At 43.8% G+C, this 23,116-nt stretch overlaps 2 protein-coding genes across 3 annotated transcripts in view; both read right to left on the reverse strand.

Moving 5' to 3' along the window:
• The window catches only part of DNAH10 (dynein axonemal heavy chain 10), a 158,618-nt gene extending 140,496 nt beyond the window's left edge, over positions 1 to 18,122 (reverse strand). Inside the window, exons 1-6 of the mRNA XM_047759974.1 lie at positions 17,785 to 18,122; positions 13,992 to 14,072; positions 11,991 to 12,091; positions 9,271 to 9,379; positions 5,872 to 5,987; positions 294 to 510 (exon numbers count right to left, since the gene is read on the reverse strand). Of these exons, the coding sequence (XP_047615930.1) occupies positions 294 to 510; positions 5,872 to 5,987; positions 9,271 to 9,379; positions 11,991 to 12,091; positions 13,992 to 14,072; positions 17,785 to 18,004 (844 nt within the window). The 5' untranslated portion in view covers positions 18,005 to 18,122. The remainder of the gene's footprint in view (positions 1 to 293; positions 511 to 5,871; positions 5,988 to 9,270; positions 9,380 to 11,990; positions 12,092 to 13,991; positions 14,073 to 17,784) is intronic.
• Positions 18,123 to 18,765: 643 nt separating this feature from the next.
• The window catches only part of ATP6V0A2 (ATPase H+ transporting V0 subunit a2), a 45,839-nt gene continuing 41,488 nt past the window's right edge, over positions 18,766 to 23,116 (reverse strand). For both annotated transcript variants that reach the window (XM_047759953.1, XM_047759954.1), the window contains one exon: positions 18,766 to 21,846. In XM_047759953.1, coding sequence (XP_047615909.1) covers positions 21,747 to 21,846 — 100 coding nt within the window. In that variant the 3' untranslated portion in view covers positions 18,766 to 21,746. The remainder of the gene's footprint in view (positions 21,847 to 23,116) is intronic.

Consider the following 23,116-nt stretch of genomic DNA (forward strand, 5'->3'; position numbering starts at 1 on the left):
ATCATAAATTAAAACAAAAGATCTCCTGGAGTTCCCACTGTGGCATGGTAGGATCAATGGAGTCTCTGGAGGTTCAATCCCCACCCAGCACAGTGGGTTAAGGATTTGCCTAGGTCACAGCTCGGATCTGGTTCCTGGCCCAGGAACTCCAGATGCTTCAGGGTAGCCAAAAAAGAAAAAATAAAATAAAATAACTTATCAAAAAACAAACAAAAAAGATCTCCTGAACTCTTAAATCCTTCTCAAAGTAAACTCATCATGCCCAATTAAGGAGGAGAAGAATCAAGCCTCACCTTCGAGTTGTTGCATTGTTCTTTGAATACTATTTGCAAATTTCTGGATGTTCATTAAAAACTCATCCCGTATTAACTGAATGCTGTGATATTCTACTGCTTCCCCCGGCACGGTAGGTAGGTCTGTGTCATACTCAGTAGTGTCCAAGACCTCTCCAGATGTGAATCCAAGGCTAGCTTCCTTGTGCTGACTGAAGGACAAGGCTGGTAAGAAAACCTGAAATGCCAAGTTTAAGAAACTAATCACACCAGGTCACGTTCAATAATTCATGCCTCTGGCTTTGAATTCATTATAATAGGAAGTAAAAATACAGCAAAGTAAACTATTCCAGCCCAGAGCACAGATCCGAAGGAAGAGAAACTATGTTTGACTTCAAAGACTGAAGGGTAAAGAATTGGAACCAAGCGTGAGGTGATTACCCAGAAGTAATATCGTATTTCTTTAGCTGCTGCCGGCCACAAGGCAGCTGAGTTAGAAACTATGGCCCAGGGAAGGAAGGGCTGTGTGTTAACCCATCAGCTCAGCTCCAGGTTGGAGTGAGGGTTAAAATAAAGAAGATACTGAGCACACGGTCTCTGGGAAATTTAGCTGAGAAAAGAAGCATGAATTTATGAAGTCGCTTGACTACAATTACGCAACCTACCCTCACATAGATCATGACATACAAATGCCCATGGGCTGGTTGCTTGGTTGGTTGGTTGGTTTGGTTGGTAGGTTGGCTGATTGGGTTGGGCTCTGGTTTTTAGTTTATTTTTCTTAAAATTCGTTATACCTATTACGACTTTTTTCATCTACACGTACTTCCAATTTATTGAACAACCCAAAATGTTCTGAATTTCCAGCCTAGGTTTTGCTGACTGTACACTCATGGTAGAGTTCAACTAGCTTCTCATACAATTCCTGCAAATTGGCAGCTACATCCAGAGGCTGGATCAGAATCCCTTTGGCAAGACTACTGGTGTTTTTTCTATCAGAAGACAAATAATGTCTTCTTTTTTGATATTAGCATCCATTGATGTTCAATGCCTAGATCCCTGAACCCAGTGGGAGCTGCACAAGTGAAATATTCTCACTTTAAAATTTCTTTTTTTATTGCACCTCACAAAATCAAATACCTCAGAATACACCTGACCAAGGAGGTAAAGGACCTATATGCCAAGAACTATAAGACTTTAATCAAAGAAATCAAAGAAGATGTAAAGAAATGGAAAGATATTCCATGTTCCTGGATTAGGAAAATCAATATTGTAAAAATGGCCATACTACCCAAAGCAATCTACAGATTCAATGCAATCCCTATCAAATTACCCATGACATTTTTCACAGAACTAGAACAAACAAGCCAAACATTTATATGGAACAACAAAAGACCCAGAATCACCAAAGCAATCCTGAGAAACAAAAACCAAGCAGGAGACATGACTCTCCCAGACTTCAAGAAATACTACAAAGCCACAGTCATCAAAACAGTGTGGTACTGGTATCAAAACAGACAGACAGACCAATGGAACAGAATAGAGAACCCGGAAATAAACCCTGACACCTGTGGTCAATTAATCTTTGACAAGGGAGGCAAGAACATAAAATGGGAAAAAGAAAGTCTATTCAGCAAGCATTGCTGGGAAACCTGGACAGCTGCATGCAAAGCAATGACACTAGAACACACCCTCACACCATGCACAAAAATAAACTCAAAATGGCTGAAAGACTTCAATATACGACAGGACACCATCAAACTCCTAGAAGAAAACATAGGCAAAACACTCTCTGACATCAACATCATGAATATTTTCTCAGGTCAGTCTCCCAAAGCAATCGAAATTAGAGCAAAAATAAACCCATGGGACCTCATCAAACTGAAAAGCTTTTGCACAGCAAAGGAAACCAAAAAGAAAACAAAAAGACAACTTTCAGAATGGGAGAAAATAGTTTCAAATGATGCAACGGACAAGGGCTTAATCTCTAGAATATATAAGCAACTTATACAACCCAACAGCAAAAAAGCCAATCAATCAATGGAAAAATGGGCAAAAGACCTGAATAGACATTTCTCCAAAGAAGATATACAGATGGCCAACAAACACATGAAAAAATGCTCAACATCGCTGATTATAAGAGAAATGCAAATCAAAACTACCATGAGATATCACCTCACACCAGTCAGAATGGCCATCATTAGTAAATCCACAAATAACAAGTGCTGGAGGGGCTGTGGAGAAAAGGCAACCCTCCTGCACTGGTGGTGGGAATGTAAACTGGTACAGCCCCTATGGAGAACAGTTTGGAGATACCTTAGAAATCTATACATAGAACTTCCATATGACCCCGCAATCCCACTCTTGGGCATCTATCCGGACAAAACTCTACTTAAAAGAGACACGTGCACCCGCATATTCATTGCAGCACTATTCACAATAGCCAGGACATGGAAACAACCCAAATGTCCATCGACAGAGGATTGGATTTGGAAGATGTGGTGTATATACACAATGGAATACTACTCAGCCATAAAAAAGAATGACATAATGCCATTTGCGGCAACATGGATGGAACTAGAGAATCTCATCCTGAGTGAAATGAGCCAGAAAGACAAAGACAAATACCATATGATATCACTCATAACTGGAATCTAATATCCAGCACAAATGAACATCTCCTCAGAAAAGAAAATCATGGACTTGGAGAAGAGACTTGTGGCTGCCTGATGGGAGGGGGAGGGGGAAGAAGTGGGAGGGATCGGGAGCTTGGGCTTATCAGACACAACTTAGAATAGATTTACAAGGGATCCTGCTGAATAGCATTGAGCACTTTGTCTAGATACTCATGTTGCAACAGAAGAAAGGGTGGGGGAAAAATGTAATTGTAATGTATACATGTAAGGATAACCTGACCCCCTTGCTGTAGAGTGGGAAAATTTTTAAAAATTATAAAAATTTAAAAAAAAATTAAAATTTCTTTTTTTTAGGGAGTTCCCTGGTGACTCCATGGGTTACAGATCCAGCATTGTCACTATGGTGGCTCTGGTTACAGCTGTAACACGGGTTCGATTCCTGGTCCAGGAACTTCCACATGCCATGGGTATGGCAAAAAAAAAACTTCTTTTTTTTATTTTTTTTTTTGTCTTTTTTTTTGTCTTTTCTAGGGCCACTCCCATGGCATATGGAGGTTCCCAGACTAGGGGTCTAATTAGAGCTGTAGCCGCCAGCCTATGCCACAGCCACAGCAACGCCAGATCCAAGCTGCGTCTGTGACCTACACCACAGCTCATGGCAATGCTGGATCTTTAACCTGCTGAGCGAGGCCAGGGATCAAACCTGCAACCTCAAGGTTCCTAGTCAGATTCGTTAACCACTGCACCACAACGGGAACTCCCCACAACTTTCTTTTTTTAAAAGCTGAAACCCTTTTATAAAGAGACCCTTATCTTATCCACTATTTGATTATCCAGTGTATTTCATATAGAGAAGGCAAGAGTAAATGCTTGGATCCTTCCTTTTATTTGCCTAATTTTCAAAACAATAAATCCCATCATGGCTCAGCGGAAACGAGTCCAACTAGTATCCATGAGGATGCAGGTTCGATCACTGGCCTTGCTCAGTGGGTTGGGGATCTGGCATTACCATGAACTATGGAGTAGGTCACAGATGTAGCTTGGATCCTTCGTTGCTGTGGCTGTGGCATGGCTAGCAGCTATAGCTCTGATTTGACCCCTAGCCTGGGAACTTCCGTATGCCACTAGTGTGGCCCTAAAAAACAAGAAAACAAAACAAACAAACAAACAAAAAACCCAATAAATCGGTTCCCAATCATCCTGACTCCTAGTTTTCCTCCTACCTCCATCTCCTTCTTCTATATTCTCTCCCTTAATTGTTTCATCCAGTCTCTTTATTTGACACCATCCCCATGCCAGTGGCTCCCATGTTTTAAAGGATCTCTCTGGTTGGCATGTTTAGTATGTTTTGTAGGGGCAAGAGCAGAAGCTGGGAGGTCTATTAGCCAACTGCAATAGTCCTAGCGAAAAACAATATTGAGTTCTTCCTGGCCACTCTATCCAAAACTTCAAAAGCCCTACCTTTACCACCTGCCAACATTTCCTAACCCCCTTCCCAGCTTCATCTTTCGCCTTAACTCTTTTCACTATCTAACATGCTGTGTATTTTCTCATTGATCTTGTTTAATGTAAATCTTCCTGGCTAGGATGTAAGGTCTGTGAGGTGGAGACCTTGACTGTGTTGATCACTGCTACAAACACAGTAGGTGCTCAATAAATATTTCCTGGAGGATCCCCTTGAATTCTCCCCTGAGGTCCAGGCTTATACACACTCCTTCGCACCTCAGCTTGGAGGTCTAAGAGGTGTCTCAAATTTAACATGTGCTAAAGAGTTAGGGTTTTTTGCTCCAGACCCCTCCATCCCCCCAGCTCAATAATGACTCCACCATCCCCTTGGTTGCTCAAACTCAAATCCTAGGAGTCATTCCTGAGGCTCTCTTTTCCTAAACCTCCATATCAAAGTAATCAGCAAGTTCTGCTGGCTCCATCCCCAACATATTCTTCATACTATCTGCTTCCCTCCCCTGACTCAACTCTGGAGCCTAAACAACCATCACCCTCCACTTGGACACTTCTATGACCTGCTCTTAGGTCTACCTGTTCCTTAAGCTCTTGCCCCTGTAATATGTTTTTCACACAAGAGCCAGAAGAAAAATTCAAACCAGATTATTTTATTCCCCTGTTACAAACCTACCTTCCTTTCCAACCTTTTCTCACTGCTCTCCAGCTGCATTGATCATCCTTCTGTTTCTGGACCAAGATAAGTCTGTTCCTACCTCAGGACTTTTGCACATGCTGTTTTCTCTGCCCAGGGTGCTCTTCCTCCAAGTCCTCATGTGTCTGATGCCTTCACCTCATTCCCCTCTCAATTTAAAGACCTCTTCTCTGAGAGATCTTTCCTGACCACCTCAGTACCACCTATTACATATCCCTAATAATGCATCATGAGTGGACTAGCCTGATTAAGGGCTTGTCTATCAGAAAGCTCAGATGGCACCTTCCCAGCAAGACTGTCCCTTAGCACTACTCCCCCCACACACATATACACACACAGTCCATTTCTATCATATTACTAAGGTTTATTTTCTTCCTGCCACCTGTCACTACCTGATACTTTCTTGTGTGTTGGTATTTTGTGTCTTTCCCCCAGTATAAGCTCCTGGAACACAGCGATGTCATCTGTCCTTCTCACTGCTCTTCTTGGGCCCATGACAGTGCCTAGAACCTAAGAGCTGGCCTGCTACCTCTTCATGGAATCAGTAAATCAAATGGCTTTTTTTTTTCTTTTTTTGGTTGCACTGTGGCATATGGAGTTTCCGGGCCAGGAATCAGATCTGAGCTTCAGTTGCCACCTATGCTGAAGCTGCAGCAATGCCAGATCCTTAACTCACTGTGCCAGGCTGGGAATCACACCCTCATCCCAGCAATTCTAAGATGCCGCCAATCCTGCTGCACCACAGCGGGAATTCCAAGATGGCCTAACTCTTAAAAAAAGTATTAAGATTCATTTTTCTGCCCATCTTTACCTGACATATAATATCCTTCAGGAAGCCAAGCACATTCGAATTTATAATTCCATACTCCAGTGTTTCGGGCATAATTTCCATAGCTTCCTTCATGTCGGTAGCCTCAGCGATGGTCTCTAAATAGGAACAGATTCGGGGCATGAGATGAGGGGTAAGTGGACAGAGTTAATATTTCTAAGTGTACGGGAACCAGCTCCTCTCTCCCAAGGAATGTTCCAGGCAGAGATCGGAATACTCGCTCATTTCTATTCAAGTGAATCCCTCTGCTCGTGAGAAACTGAAGCAAATGCTGATGGTCCCTCTATGGCTCAGGAGTTCACAGGAACAACACCCCAGGGCTACACAGAGGAAATGATCTGGTTGGAGTGTCTAGAGTTGGACAAGGATAGAAACAATTTGGGTTTTCTAGAAATATTTGTTGGGTTCCTTGCTTGGTCTGTCTCCCCACTCCCAGCAACTTCTCGAATAATCGCCAAAGCACCGTTCAAGTCTTGGGGTTTTTAAAGACATGTTTGGGAACAGTCTACTCCTCACATAACTTTTATTTAACATGCATTCACTCCCTCCCCACCCCTCACCCCAACCAAAAATCAATCAGCACCAACCAAGGCGGTAGACACTTTAAAGGTTCCTTGGTCACATAGCCAACATATGGAAACAGCCTAAATGTCCAGCAACAGATGAATGGATTAAGAAGATGTGGTACATATACACAATGGAATACTACTTAGCCATAAAAAGAACAAAATAATGCCACTTGCAGCCACATAGATGGCACTAGGACTCTCATACTAAGTGAAGTAAGTCAGATAAAGAAAGACAAATACCACATATATCACTTATATCTGGAATCTAATATAGAGTACAAATGAACCTATCTACAGAAAAGAAACAAACTCATGGACATGGAGAACAGACTTGTGGTTGCCAAGGGGGAGGGGAAAGGAGTGGGAGGGACTGGGAGTTTGGGGTTAGTAGATGCGAACTATTGCATTTGGAATGGATAAGCAATGAGATCCTGCTGTATAGCACAGGGAACAAGATGGAGGCTAATGTGAGAAAAAGAAGGTGTATATATATATATATATATGTATAACTGGGTCACTTTACTGTACAGCAGAAATTGACAGAACACTGTAAATCAACTATAATAAAAATTTTTTTTAAAAATAAGGATCTTTTGAAAATGGAGCTGGAGGAATCAGGCTCCCTGACTTCAGACTAGACTACAAAGCAACAATCATCAAAACTGTATGGTAGTGACACAAAGACAGACATATAGATCAGTGAACAGGATCGAAAGCCCAGAATTAAACCCATGCACCTACAGTCAACTAACCTATGACAAAGGAGGCAAGAATATACAATGGAGAAAAGACAGCCTGTTCAATAAGTGATGCTGGGAAAAATGGACAGCCACATGGAAAAGAATGAAATTAGAACACTCCCTAACACCACACACAAAAATAAACTCAAAATGGATTAAAGACCTGATATAAGACTCTTAGAGGAAAACATAGGCCAAACACTCTTCCAACATAAACGACAGCAACATCTTCTCAGATCCACCTTTTAATGACAATAAAAACAAAAATAAACAAATGGGACTTAATTAAACTTAAAAGTTTCTGCACAGCAAAGGAAACCCTAAACAAAACAAAAAGACAACCCACAGAATGGAAGAAAATCTTTGCAAGTGAATTGACTGACAAGGGATTAATCTCCAAAATTTATAAACACCTTCTGCAGCTTAATACCAAAAAAATGAACGACCCCATCAAAAAATGGGCAGAAGATCTAAACAGACAATTCTCCAAAGAAGACAAACAGATGGCTAAAGAACACATGAAAAGATGTTCAACATCATTCATTATTAGAGAAATGCAAATCAAAACCACTATGAGGTACCACCTTACACCAGCCAGAATGGTCATCATCAAAAAGTCTCCAAACAATAAGTGCTGGAGAGGGGATGGAGAAAAAGGAACCCTATTACACTGTTGGTGGGAATGTAAATTGGTGCAACCACTGTGGAAAACAGTATGGAGATTCCTCAGAAAACTAAAAATAGAACTACCATTTGATCCAGCAATCCCATTCCTGGGCATCTTTCCAGAGAAAACCTTGACTCAAAAAGATAAATGGGAGTTTCTATCGTGGTGCAGTGGTTAATGAACCCAACTAGGAACCATGAGGTTGCAGGTTCAACCCCTGGCCTCACTCAGTGGGTTAAGGATCCGGCGTTGCCGTGAGCTGTGGTGTAGGTTGCAGACACGGCTCAGATCCTGCATTGCTGTGGCTCTGGCATAGGCTGGCAGCTACAGCTCTGATTAGATCCCTAGCCTGGGAACCTCCATATGTCGCGGGATTGGCCCTAGAAAAGGAAAAAAAATAAATAAAAATAAAAATAATTTAAAAAGGACACAATGAACTTCTTTGCAGAACAGATACTGACTCACAGACTTTGAAAAATGTATGGTTTCCAAATGAGACAGGTTGGAGGATGGGGGGATACACTGAGGGTTTGGGATGGAAATGCTATAAAATGTGGTTGTGATGACTGTTGCACAACTATAAGTGTAATAAATGAATTGAGTAATTAAAAAAATAAAGCAAATAGCACAATAAGGCAAGTCACATGAAGTTTTTGGTTTCCCAGGACAAATGAAAGTATGTTTACCCTATAATGTAGTCTCTGAACTGTGTGATACCATTACGTCTTAAAAAAAATGTACATACCCTAATTTAAAAAGACTTTATTGCTTAAACAAAATGTTAACCATGACCTGAGCCTTCAGTGACTTTCAATGGTAACTTCAAAGACCACTGACCCCAGGTTACCATCACAAATTGAGTAACAATAAAAAAAATCTGAAATATTGCAAGAATTGCCAAAATATGACACAGAAACATACAAATAAGCAAACGCTGTTGGAAAAATGGCCCAGGTAGACTTGCTCCATTCGGAAATGCCACAGACCTTCACTCTGCAAAAAAATGCAATATCTGAGCAGTGCAATACATAGTCTGCCTGTACATAACTTTGCCTTATGTGTGTTTCTGTTTAAAGACACCTTGTTTAGAGAGTTCCCGCTGTGGTGAAGTGCAAATGAATCCGACTAGTGTCCAAGAGGTTGCAGGTTCGATCCCTTGCCTCACTCAGTGGGTTAAGGATCTGTTGCTGTGAGCTGTGGTGTAGGTCACAGATGCGGCTCAGATCCTGTGTTGCTGTGGCTGTGGCGTAGGCTGGTGGCCACAGCTCCAATTTGACACCTAGCCTGGGAACCTCCATATGCCCCGGGTATGGACCTAAAAAGCACCCCCCCCCCAAAAGAACATGTAAAAGGTTAAGAGTCTCGGACATATACACACTCACACACACTCACACTGGAAATATACCTTTTGTATTTCTGAGAAAAAACACCACATTCTGGTCCAGAAACTCCTCAGGAACAGGAGTGCAAAGCACATGGAGGTAAGTCTTCTCCACGATTTGCTTAACAGTTTTCTGAAACATGGGGAACAGAAGAGTCACATGGAGATATATGCGAGCACGCAAACAACCTAAGATTCAGGTCAGCTCTCCTCTCTATGCTGCGGCTGAACTCGCTTCCCAGCAGACCACACACAGGAGCTAAGATACACCCAGACTCTGAATGCTAAGCCTAACTCTTTCACTAACTGGTCTCGGCAGCCACACTTGAATAAACTAACCTGGGAAACAGCCAGATAGAGCTTTGCTGGGCCATTAATTGCAACAAACTTGAATCTGTTGTTGTTTCATTTGGTTTGTGAGGAGGCACATTCATGGAGCCCCTGAGTATAATTTCATTTAGCACAGCTCAGGCCAAATGCATACATCCTCGCTTTACACTCCACCCCTGGGATCTGCACAGTAAAGAGTTAACTCAGGAGTTCCCGTCGTGGCGCAGTGGTTAACGAATCCGACTAGGAACCATGAGGTTGCGGGTTCGGTCCCTGCCCTTGCTCAGTGGGTTAAGGATCCGGCGTTGCCGTGAGCTGTGGTGTAGGTTGCAGACGTGGCTCGGATCCCGCGTTGCTGTGGCTCTGGTGTAGGCCGGTGGCTACAGCTCCGATTCAGCCCCTAGCCGGGGAACCTCCATATGCCGCGGGAGCGGCCCAAGAAATAGCAACAACAACAACAACAACAGCAAAAAAAGACAAAAGATAAAAAAAAAAAAAAAGAGTTAACTCAGCAGGCCTGGGCTGGCCAAACCCTGCACGTTCCGGAGGTTCTCAAGACCAGCCCTGAACCAGCTCCTGGGTGATAACCTCGAAGCCCTGGGGACATCCTGGCTGATGTAAGTGCCTCTGTATACCTGGGGTCTTGGGTCATACTAGATAGTTTTTTTTTCTTTTTAGGGCCACACCCATGGCACATGGAGGTTCCCAGGCTAGGGGTCAAATTGGAGCTGCAGCTGCTGGCCTACACCACAGCTACTGCAACATCAGATCCATGCCGAGTCTGCAACCTACACCACAGCTCATGGCAACGCCAAATCCTTAACCCACTGAGCGAGGCCAGAGATCAAACTGGCAACCAGATTCATTTCTTCTGTACCACGACAGGAACTCCCATGCTGGATAGTTTATACCAACAATGTGCTTTGTGGTAAAGGTCTGGTTTTGTTAGCCTGGGACTCTGGGTCACACTGCATCTGACCTCTGGCAGAGTGGGGGAGCTGTAGACTAACTGTGGACCCTGCACACGTACATAAGTGACCCCCAGGAAAAACCCTGGACACCAAGGCTTGGGTGAGCCTCCCAGATTGGCCCAACTTCCTATGTGTTGTCGCACATGGTGCTGAGAGCTACTGGCACCATTATGCAACCCAACTGGGAGGAGAGGAGAGCCTGTGTCTGTTTCCTCCTGGACTCTGCCCTCCATGTCTCTTTCCCTATTGATTCTAAACTGAAGTAAACTATAACCATGAATCTAAAAGCTTTTCTGGGAGTCCCTGCTGTGGCACAACGGGATCGGTGGCATCTCTTGAGCCCTGGGACACAGGTTTGATCCCTGGCCCAGAACAGCAGGTTAAGGATCCGGTGTAGGTCGAGAATGCAGCTTGGATCCCACCCCTGGCCCAGAAACTCCATATGCTGGGTGGCGGCCGAAAAAGAGAAAAAAAAAGAATGAAAGCTTTTCTGGGTCCTGTGAATACTGGGGCAAATCACTCAATCAGAGGGTGACCTCAGGGACTCCCAACACAAGATTCTATAATCTCTATTCCAACGATAAGTTCCTTTATATGAACTGTGTCAGTGATCCAGACTCACTCATATTTTGTTCAATCAGCAAGTTATCAAAAAGCTGTACATATATATTTTACAAATGAAGCCTTGACTTACATTTGGAGAGTTGTGCTAGAATTTTGATGGGTGCTCAGGTGGAAATTTTGTTTGTTTGTTTGTTTTTGCTTTTTAGATTCGCACTCACAGCATATGGAAGTTCCCAGGCTAGGGGCTGAATCAGAGCTACAGCTGCCAGCCTTTGCTACAGCCACAGCAATATCAGATCCCAGCCACATCTGTGACCTACACCACAGCTCATGGCAATACCGGATCCTTAACCCACTGAGCAAGGCCAGGGATTGAACCCACATCCTCATGGATCCTAGTCTGGTTTGTTAACCACTAAGCCATGAAGGGAATGCCTGTTTCTTTCTTTCTTTTTCTTTCTTTCTTTCTTTTCTCTTTCTTTCTTTCTTTCTTTCTTTCTTTCTTTCTTTCTTTCTTTCTTTCTTTTCTCTTTCTTTCTTTCTTTCTTTCTTCCTTTCTTTTTTAAGGGACACACCTGCAGCATACAGAAACTTCTAGGGGTCCAATTGGAGCTGCAGCTGCCAGCCTATGCCACAGTCATGGCAACGTGGCATCGGAGCCACATCTGTGACCTACACTGCAGCTTGTGGCAATGCCACATCCTTAACCCACTGAGTGAGGTCAGGAATAGAACCCAATTCCTCATGGATACTAGTCGGGTTCTTCACCCACTGGGCCACAGTTGGAGCTCCCTCAGTTGGAAATTTAACGTGTGTGCATATGTGTGAGGGCATGGAATCCCCATTACCCCACCCAAGAGGAGAAAGAGCCATGTGTACCTTGACGGGGGCATTTTCCTCACTCCCTTGGTTCATTTCTTCATTCTCGATGCGGACAGAGGGCTGGTTTGCAGAATATGTTCTTAGATGCAAACTCTTAGCTGCAAAGCATGATTCAGAGAGTGAGGTGAAATATATGGAAAACGAGGTTTCCTACCATCCCCGACCAGACCTGCCTCTTGCAGGACAGCATATTTTGTTCAATCAGCAGGTGATCAAAAGGTTGTATGCGTATTTTTTACAAATGAATCCTACCATAGCCTTGCTTTTCATTATAATTAGGAGAAGTGTGCTGCAGTCTTGATGAGTCTTCAGCTGAAAATTTAACATGTGTGTGGGTGTGTGCATGTTCTAGCTACGGTGCCCAATGAGTGGCTTCTCTGAGATTTTTTTCCTTTTTATTTTTCCTCTTCCAGCTGCACCCGTCGTATATGGAAGTTCCCAGGCCGGGGATCAAACCCACACCAGAGGAGCGATCCAAGCCACAGCAATGACACGGAGGTCCTTAACCTGCTGAGCCACCAGGGGACTCCAAGAATGGGTATTTTATGTTGTGTGCTGTACTGGCTATAACAGTGTCCCACCCCCAATTTGCATCTATCCAAGACCCCAGAATGTGATCCGTATTTGGAAGTAGTGTCTTTGTAGATGTAATTAGTGAAGATGACGTCTGATAAAAGAAACATTCACATACTGAGATACAGGGAAGTCGTTCCGGCTCACACATGAGTTAACTTGGATTTTATGCTAACTAAAATAGCCTGTTTGTGGCCTATCAAGTATATATTGCCCATCTGCCTTAGTTACTAAAGAAATAGGCATACTGACCAGAAGTAAAGAATGTCCATGTTAAGAATGTAGATCAGGAGTTCCCGCTGTGACACAAGAGGATTGGTGGCATCTCTGCAGCCCCAGGATGCAGGTTCAATCCCCAGCCCGGCACAGGGAGTTAAGCTTGGATCCATTGTTGCCTTAGCTGTGGCAAAGGTCACACCTGCAGCTCAGGTCTGATCCCTGGCCCAGGAACTCCATATGCCTCAGGGTGGCCAAAAAAGAAAAAAAAAAAAAATACAGATTAAATGCCCCTCTTCCTGGGACACCAACACTGGGACCCGTACGATGATAAGACTCCCTTCCCAGGTGCCAAAGCCACACTGTACGTGAAGTACATGTACATGTGGGTCTGTTTGTTGTTTTTTTTAAACTTGAAGAAATACACCCTTGATTTGTTTACTGTTCACTTGTTGTGGGGGTTTTCCTGGGCCAGGGACTGAACTCACACGCCACAGTGACAACACAGGGTCCTCAACCTGCTGAGTCACCAGGGAACTGTTAATGTTCTTGTTCTGACAAAATATAAAATTGTGCTGTAAACCCTGCTTCTCCAGAGCTACTCAGAGTAACCTGGGAAGCTGGCTTCCAGGCTAGTCCTCAGTTTGGCTCAAATAAACTCTTTTCTGTTTTTGTTACGGATTGCTTATTATTTTCATCAACAGGTCAGAGTGGAGAGGGTGTTCCCTGAATCCAGCAGTTGGTATCTTCATAAGAGAAAGGAGGAGATTCTCACACACACACACACACACACACACACACACGGAAGACAGCCACACAACAACAGGGGCAGAGATGGAGGGATGCGTCCACAAGCCCAGGATGGCCAAGAAAAGCTGAGAGAGGCCAGAAAAGATCCTCCCACAGGGCCTTCTGAGGAAGCACAGCCCTGCCAATATCTTGATTTTGAACTTCTGGCCTCTAGAACTGTGAGGGAAGACACTGCCATAGCTCTAAGCCACCAAGTTACGGCAGCTCCAGATAACTCACAATGAACCTATTAACACCCAACACTTTCTCCTTGGACTTCATACCCAGTCTCAGCTTCAGAAGATAAAAAGTAGAGACTGATTCTAGTCAAGGCAGGCGGACCCCTCTCTCCAGGTGAAAGCCCTCCCCCCAACCCCTGGGCTCTGCTAAGCCCAGCATCGCAACCCCCCGATTCCAGACCTGATGCTCTATCCACTGACTCTGCTCTTCGAGACTCAGTCTCTTCTTCCTCTTCCTCCTCAGCCGGGCCAGGAAAGTTGTCTTTACAGCCACATAAAGCAAAGGGAAAAAAAATAAAACATGGACGTTCCCGTTGTGGCTCAGCAGAAATGAATCTGAGGACACAGGTTCGATCCCTGGCCTCGCTCAGTGGGTTAAGGATCTGGTGTTGCTGTGGCTGTGGTGTGGGCCGGTGGCTACAGCTCCGATTTGACCCCTAGTCTGGGAACCTCCATATGCCGCAGGTGTGGCCCTAAAAAGATAAAAAAAAATAAAATAAAATACAACGTAATTATTCTGTGGTGTGAGATATGGGGCATCACTTCTCTCCTTGGTGCTGAGGGCTGGGACATGGCCCGGGGGGAGTCGTGCACAGCGGTCTGTTGGAGGAGGTGATGGAGATGACAGGATCGCCAGCTGACCCGAGAGCTGGCCTGGGCGTCGGAGGCCCCTGCCTGGTCCTCAGGATGTCCATTCTGCCCACCGTGCCCACTGTGGGAGCTGTTTCAAAGATGTACTTGGAGAGATCTGGTATTGAGCCCTCTGGATGGTGTGGGCGCCTGAACCCCAGGAAGACCTCCTATAAACACTAAGATGCCAATGAGCAGACAGTGAGCTCGTCCAGCCACACCCAAACCACCACCACATACTCATCTGCACTGGCTGCCTCTTTCTCTGGTCTGGGGCAGTTTGCAAACCAACGCACAGTCCTACGGAAATGTTTCAGTTACTGGAGACAGCCGCACCCACTAAACCTGTAGGTCCACTCTGATAAATGTATGCCCCAGAAATACAGAAAATGTTCAAAGGCAGATGCACACTGTGACATTGTAAAATAAAATACTGTAGAAAGATAAATGTCTATTCATTAGGGAGTGGATAAATAAAATATGGTTCATCTATGACTTAAAATCTATAAAGTTACATAGATCCATAGGTACTGACGTGAAAAATTCTCTAAGATACCTTTAAGGAAGACCAAGTCACAAAATACTATGACCTATGATCTTATTTATGATTTTAGTTCTATATATATATATATATATATATACCTACATATCATCATTATATACACACCATTATACAGAGAGACATAAATGATGATAGACAGATAGATCAATTGATTTAGGAAAAGATCTGGCAGGATATATACCAAATTACCAACAGTAGTAACCTACAAGAATGGGATTAGGGCTTAGGGGAGAGTGAAGAATTACTTATTAACTTTCTATTTTCTAGTTTCTCAATTCTATGTCATGTGAATTTTCTTTTTTTTTTTTTAATTGGTCTTTTTCTTTTTTTTTATTGGTCTTTTTCTTTTTCTTTTTTTTCTTTTTTTTTTTTTTGGTCTTTTGTCTTTTGAAGGCCGCACCCACAGCATATGAAGGTTCCCAGGCTAGGGGTCTAATCAGAGCTATAGCCACCAGCCTACACCATAGTCACAGACACAGCAATGCTAGATCCGAGCCGAGTCTGTGACCTACACCACAGCTCACAGCAATGCCGGATCCTTAACCAACCGAGCAAGGCCAGGGATCGAACCTGCAACCTCATGGTTCCTAGTCAGATTTGTTTCCACTGTGCTACAATGGGAACGCCCTCATGTGAATTTTCAAAAGAACACTTTCCAGTAATGCTTACTGGAAGTAAATATCAATTACTTAATACTGTATCTTTTTTTTTTTTGTCTTTTGTCTTTTGAGGGCCACACCCATAGCATATGGAGGTTCCCAGGATAGGGGTCGAATCAGAGCTACAGCTGCTGGCCTACACCACAGCCACAGCAACAGGGATCCAAGCTGCATCTGCAACCTACACCATAGCTCATCGCAACGCTAGATCCCCAACCCGCCGAGCGAGGCCAGGGAGGCCAGGGATCAATACCCGCATCCTCATAGATACTAGTTGGATTCGTTTCCACCGCACCACAAAAGGAATTCCAACATATTTTTAAGTATACAAAATCAGGGTTACTAAAATTTGGTACAATTTGGTACTGTTAGTGTATCTTTGTAACCGTAATTTCACTTGGTGATCATGAAAGAAATTCAAGGTCTCGGGAGTTCCCGTCGTGGCGCAGTGGTTAACGAATCCGACTAGGAACCATGAGGTTGCGGGTTCGGTCCCTGCCCTTGCTCAGTGGGTTAACGATCCGGCGTTGCCGTGAGCTGTGGTGTAGGTCGCAGATGCAGCTCGGATCCTGCGTTGCTGTGGCTCTGGCGTAGGCCAGTGGCTACAGCTCTGATTTGACCCCTAGCCTGGGAACCTCCATATGCCGTGGGAGCGGCCCAAAGAAATAGCAAAAAGACAAAAAAAAAAAAAAGAACTTCAAGGTCTCTATTATAAAGTAATATTCAGGTCCAAAGGTCTGCCACGGAAGGGAAGGGGGAATAATAAATTAGATTCCAAACGTTATGAGGGTCATCTCTTTGGGTGTCACTTGCAACTTACTATTGTTTATTTGTGGGTTTGGATTTTTCTACCATGAATATGTGTATTATCTTTTGCAAAGAACATATAACTAAAATAAATGGATATGCCTAATACCCTTTTTTCTCTCTTTTGGCCACCCCACAGCATATAGAGTTCCCAGGCCAGGGATCATATCTGAGCCACAGTTGCAACCTATGCCACAGCTGTGGCAATGCTGGAACCTTAACCCACTGTGCTGGGCTGGGGATCGAACCTGCATCCCAGTGCTACAGAGACCTAGCCAATCCCGTTGCGCCACAGCAGGAACTCCGACTACTACCCTTTTAGGAGGAAAAAAAAAGTTCTGCCTGGCAAACCATTCCACCCTGTGAAAGGCCCTTTGGGGGATCCAGAAGTTTCGTGAAGATGTGAGACTAGCACAGGAGGCTGACACTCATGCCACACACAACACAAACCCCGTCTGTCCATGACAACAGCTCTGATGCTGGTGCTCCTGCTAGGGGAGAACTTATGTGTTTCTCAGTCTCTTTCTCTGACAAGCACCTGAGTGTCTCCTTCACTCTGTCCTATCTTCCCCGCCCCCTACACACAAACACCCCATCCCCACAGGCCCTCTTTGTGTCCCTGGGCTGGACCAGCCATCACCACAGAGGGTTCTGGGTGACCAGTCACTGTCATTATTTTTATTTGAAATGCTAAATGGTTCAACTGCTAAACATGTACATTGTCTAAAATTTTTTAAAAACCTTGTTCTGTCATTATTCTATAACAGCATGTGGGGAGCCCAGGAAGATGTGAAGGGTGCTCCTCTCCACCTCCAGAGACCCTGCCACCATCAGGGAGGATGAGGATGCAGTGTCCCTCCCAGCCCCAGGGCCATTTCTCTATCCATCTATTGTATGTCATTGCACAGTGACTTATATTCTTCTGAGTCTTTACTGACTCTGTGACCCATGCGGGGTGAGTTTCTTAACCCTCTCTGTGCCACAACTTGCTCATCTGTAAAATAGGGGTAATAATACACCTACCTCATGGGATTAATAGTTGATATAAGCTTTTGGAACTTTACCTGGTACAGAGTAAGCGATAAATGACTGTTTGCTGTGATTATTCATTCAAAGTCCGACTTTCCAAGTGGACTGTGAGCGCCTGCCCAGTCCGCCCAGTGCCTGGACTACGCCTGCACAGTGGGCGACCATAACATTTGCCGACTGCACTAGAGGCCAAGAGCAGCGGGTGGGCTGGGGGTCTGCACTCCTCACGGGCATGGGGAGAGAACCGGGCAGGTGGGGCGCCGCGGGAGGGCGGCCGCAGGGCTCACCGATCTCCACCTCCACCTCCACCTCCTCGGGCACCACCTTGCGGTAGAAGAAGAGAGTCGAAGCGCCCTCCTCGTCGCTGCTCTGGTTGAGGAAGTGCAGGATAAGGTCCTCGACCTCGCCGTCGTTGCGGTTCAGCAGCTCCTCGAAGAGCTGGGGGTCTGTGATGCCGAAAGCGGTGTACAAGCGGTCGCGCATCCACAGCACCCTCAGGTCGTCCATGGCGCCTCAGGGCCCGAAGCGCTTGGGCCTGGGAGCCGAGCGCCCGGCGGGCGTCCGTGGTAACGGCGCCCCTGGCAACGGGCGCCCAGGCAACGGCCGCCGCGGGCGCGTGGTCACACATTCCCGGGGCCACACGGTGCTCAGGCCCGCCTGCACCTGGAACCCCGCGCTCGCAGAGGCGCGAACCGAGACACTGGATTGTGGCGCGGAGCCCCCTGGGGAAGGAACGGGAGCCCCCGCACTCGCGCAGAGGGGCGCCAGCGGCTCTTTCCCCGTTGGGCGCCCTCTTCCTCCTGGGAGGACCGAGGTGAGCAGGGTGGCCGTACGCAAGCCCCTGGGGCAGAAAGACGTTTTGAGCTTGTGTCAGACACCTTGACCAAGGGAGGTGGACTAAAGGCCTCGCGGAGCGACAGGAGCCTCGGAAGCGCTGGATGAGCAAGGCCTCCAGTGATTGTCACCGCCACCCTGTCTGGGGCTTCCTGCCCATTTTGTAAATATGGAAACAGAGGCGTGAGAAGTGACAAGGTCACCGCAAAGTTGGATTCAAGGCAGAACAATAGTCTAAGGTCTCCGTTTCAAAGGGTGTTAGAAGAGCAAATGCATAGCCAAGAGTTCCATGAAGGGTCAAGTTCCTTCTGGTGTGCCAAGATCAGGGAAGCTGGAGTCCCCAAAAGGGACACTGGCTACAGGATCAGAGAAGAATGAGCCCAGGGCTTGGGCTTTCTAGCCGAGCTACAGCATAATAAAGCAAAACACCCACGTTTCAAAAATAGAGATATGTTTATTTTTCAATAAAAGGAAGTTCAATACTGATAGGAAGATGTAAATTCGTCTTTTCATGCACTTGTGGATCTTTAACTTGTTCACTGTCATTTCCCCTCACAGTTAAGTCCCTAGTTTATTGGCTGACCTTAAGAACCTAGCCTTCTCATTGGAATTTCCTATCAAGGAACAAGTGGAATGTTCTAAGTATTAAAATTCTAAACCAGAGTTCAGCTTCAATGGTCTGTCTGGCTGTTGGAAAATTATTACTCCGAACTGTCTTATTTTCATCATCTTGAATTAAGATTTCTTAATAACCTTGATGGAGATACACCAGATGGCATGCAAGCAAACCTGGCATTTTTAATAAAGAAATTTGTTTGAAAATGCAGACTGCAGAACAGTTGTAGAAGTTATTTTTTCTGTTTTCCAAAATCGATCAGGCCCTAAAATGTCTGAATACTGAATTCATAAACAGAAGTGTTAACCTCTGCTGTAAATATCCTACACTTTATTAAACTAGTGCAGAATGAAAATTGAGTTCAGAATGCTGTTATAAAATACCCATTTCAGAAACGAGGACAGAGTGGCATTCAGTGCAAGATGAGGCTCTACAAAGTCCTGGCCACAATGAATGGCCAAGTCCACAGGCTCAGTGTAACCCCCACTGAACTCACCGAACCCCCAATGCACTTCTTTCTTAAATGATTTCACCCTTGTAAGATGATCAACTCTACTTTGCTGCAGAAATCCCTTGGATTTTTATTTTAGGATGAACACCTGGATGTAAACTGGAAAATGTGGCAATCCCTACATTTTATGTTAGGAAAATAAACAAGTATCTAGCATCCCCCAGATGAGTGACCCATTTTTCCTCTGGACATTTGCTATCAAGGGAATGAAGTGATATCTTAAAAACTGTATACATAATAGTTCTTCCAAAGGGCTTACAAACAAAACTGAGTAATTGCTCTGGTAACATGACATTGGAATCAGTATCTTTATAAAGAAATGAAATTTACCATTATGTCTAAAAGACACCATCACACTATAATTCTAGTGAGTTCTTTAACAAAATACAGGACTAATAATTCACCTTTTATATATCATTACATTCTACACAACTACTACACAGGTTTCAATTGAAAAATGACTCTTCACTCTGTTCTATACCCTGATAAAGGTATTAACTGACATTAAAAAGTAGCCCCCATGACAATTACCAGTGGGGAGCAGTAAAGAATTCTAGCGGATACTGTGTGTCCCTTGTGTACTCATCAGTTAACAGTGCCCTGAAACCATGGGGGGGGGGGGGTTCCTAGGGATGAATTAGTTACCATTTAATTACAACAGATCCTTGGAGTAAAGTCATACAAATAAGAACTTGTGAAGGACAAGTTTGAAACCCGGAAGGCATTATTCAGATTTCGTGTTCACCCAACAAAAGTGTCCAACCTTACACCTTCCTGGGGAACCTTCACTTTGAAAGCAGAACCATGTTCAAGAGTCTCATCAGTATGGTTTTTTGTTTGATATTTTAATGAGAAGCAACATCTCAGCATAGAATCTTTACTCCAATTAAAAAGGTTTCACGTTAGAGTCACAGTTATGTCATGATGGTCAATTCATGCCTCTCAGCAAACAGGCTTTGAAGTTACCTGAAAAGATACGCTTAAATTCAGGGCTACTATGATCTGAGCTTATAAGGAAAACTCCAAACTCTCTACCACCAGCCAGGGTGAAGGGTTAGGGAGACAAGTGGGCCTTTTCATGTGTGTTACTCAAAATGTTAAGAAAGTGAAAATACCACATATTTCTTTTTGAAAACAATTATCTAAAATCAATTACAGGAAAATAGGAAAAATGACCACCATTCATAAGAATACAGAAAAGATCAAACTGTTCAACAGGACTGACCCAAACGTCAACTAAAACGACGAATTTAAACTAAAGGTTATACATTAGTGGCTTAGTAAGAATTGGTTTTCAACTGATCTAAATTGTTTTTTAAAGTTTAATTCTAAATGCCTTTATCAGACTTGTATTTATAATCAGCATAAAAGTGAAACATAGCAATACTGTTCTCAAGGAAAGGTGCAATCTCTTCATGGTAAAACATCTCAGTTCATATTTAATATAAAAATATACAAAATACTACTTTTCACCTTTCCTTCACTCTGTATAAACTCCTTTTGGTTCAGTAACATCAGCCAAGCTGGTCACTGAGTTTAAATCACATCCATATTACATCTTCTACAGTCACACTGGGTTTTAAGGCTCAGTATACAGTTTATCTCCCCAAATATACAATTATCATAATTGGTTTTATGTGAGGATAACAGGATAAGAGTCTTTAAAAAAATATACAAGTGGGATAGCCATTTGTTGTATTTTATCCCATTTTCTCCAATTATTAAAACAAGAAAAATTGTAGAAACAATTCTACTTGTAATTCTAGATAGCATACGATAAAAAAAAGCTGGCATACTTTTAATCGAGCAAAATAAATGTGAATCTTTGATTATCCATCATTAAATTTTTTAAAAAACTACTTAACTTCAGCTGTTGGAAAATACTATTTGACAACTTCAGGTGACAGAATAACTCTGTTGCTTTTTTTTGTTTTGTTTTTAAATAAGGTGAAAAGGGATTAAGTATCTAAGACCATTTTCAATGAGCCATTCAAAATTGGCTTCTCTCCCCCAAGCCTATATTTTTAAAAATAACTTTCACATAACTTTTTGACATTAACTTATATTTGCTCATCATAAAAACTGAAAGAAATTTATATATCTGAAGTTGAGAAACTTTACAAAATATTTAACTTATGAGGAAGAGGTATATCTTACAGAAGTATTTGGCTATCTCATAAGGCAATCAATGAAGATGGAAGTTTTCCTATCATCAGTTTAACATGAGTGAAATTCTGCAACATGATAATTCTCCATTAATCTGGAACTTCTTGGACGTGGCAATATGATCATGCCACGTTGTCACTGAACTTCGAAGAAAGTAATCTGAATGAAAAAGGAACAAATTTGGTGCCTGCACCAATGTAGAATTTGTTCTGAAATTCTACCCTAAAAAGAAAAAAAATTCCATGTATTAATGAAAGACTGTGAATAGCATTTCCTACATTTCTTAAGACAACATTTGTAAGTTAAACAAAAAGTTTCTGTGTTTCTGGAGTTGCTTCATTCCACATACGCTCTTGGCACAAATACATTTCCTTAGATAAAATACACACAGGAGTTCCCGTCGTGGTGCAGTGGTTAACGAATCCGACTAGGAACCATGAGGTGGCGGGTTCGATCCCTGCCCTTGCTCAGTGGGTTAACGATCCGGCGTTGCTGTGAGCTGTGGTGTAGGTCGCAGACGCAGCTCGGATCCCGAGTTGCTGTGGCTCTGGCGTAAGCCGGCGGCTACAGCTCCGATCTGACCCCTAGCCTGGGAACCTCCATATGCCTCGGGAGCAGCCCAAGAAATGGCAAAAACACACACACACACACACAAAAGTGCTATACAAAAATTAATCAACAGAAACCCTAATGAAATAAAGCTGGAGACCAGAAGGGAAAAAAAAAAAAAAATACACACACACACATACCAGCCCTATGTTGGCTTTCTCATGAAGGAAACACACCCCACACTACCTCCTCCCTACAGACACCCGAGAATTAGGAAACTCCCTCTCTTTCTTGGTACCTAGACACACAGACAAGTAGTCTGATATATATGAATGTAAACCATTAAGAAATATGGAAGAAGTATGTTTTAATAAGATAAAGCAATCCAGAGTTCCTGTGTGGCTCAGTGGGTTAAGGACCCCAAGTTGTTGCTACTGTGGTGAGAGTCTGATCCCTGGCCTGGGAACTTTCACATGAAGTAGGCACAGCCAAGAACAAACAAACAAAAGGCACAAACAAAGATAAAGCAATCTGTCAGGCCCATGGTAAATCCAAAGTATGAAATATACATAAGTATTCAGCAAGCATAAACTTGCTTTTACCTGTTAGTGATAACAGTTCGGAAACAAAGTACAACTTTAACTCAGAGGATCTGAATATGGATCCCAATACTGACAAGGGAAGAACTAGGCTAAATTATAAATTACATATAGAGGAGTTCCCGTCATGGAGCAGTGGAAACGAATCCAACTAGGAACCATGAGGTTGTGGGTTCAATCCCTGGCCTCGCTCAGTGGGTTAAGGTTCTGGTGTTGCCATGAGCTGTGGTGTAGGTCGCAGACTTGGCTCAGGTCTGGTGTTGCTGCGGATGTGGTGCAGGCCGGCAGCGATAGCTCCGATTTGACCCCTAGCCTGGGAACCTCCATGTGCCGCCGGTGTGGCC

The sequence above is a fragment of the Phacochoerus africanus genome, chromosome 15, assembly GCF_016906955.1.
Source record: "Phacochoerus africanus isolate WHEZ1 chromosome 15, ROS_Pafr_v1, whole genome shotgun sequence".
NCBI classification, from domain to species: Eukaryota; Metazoa; Chordata; class Mammalia; order Artiodactyla; family Suidae; genus Phacochoerus; species Phacochoerus africanus.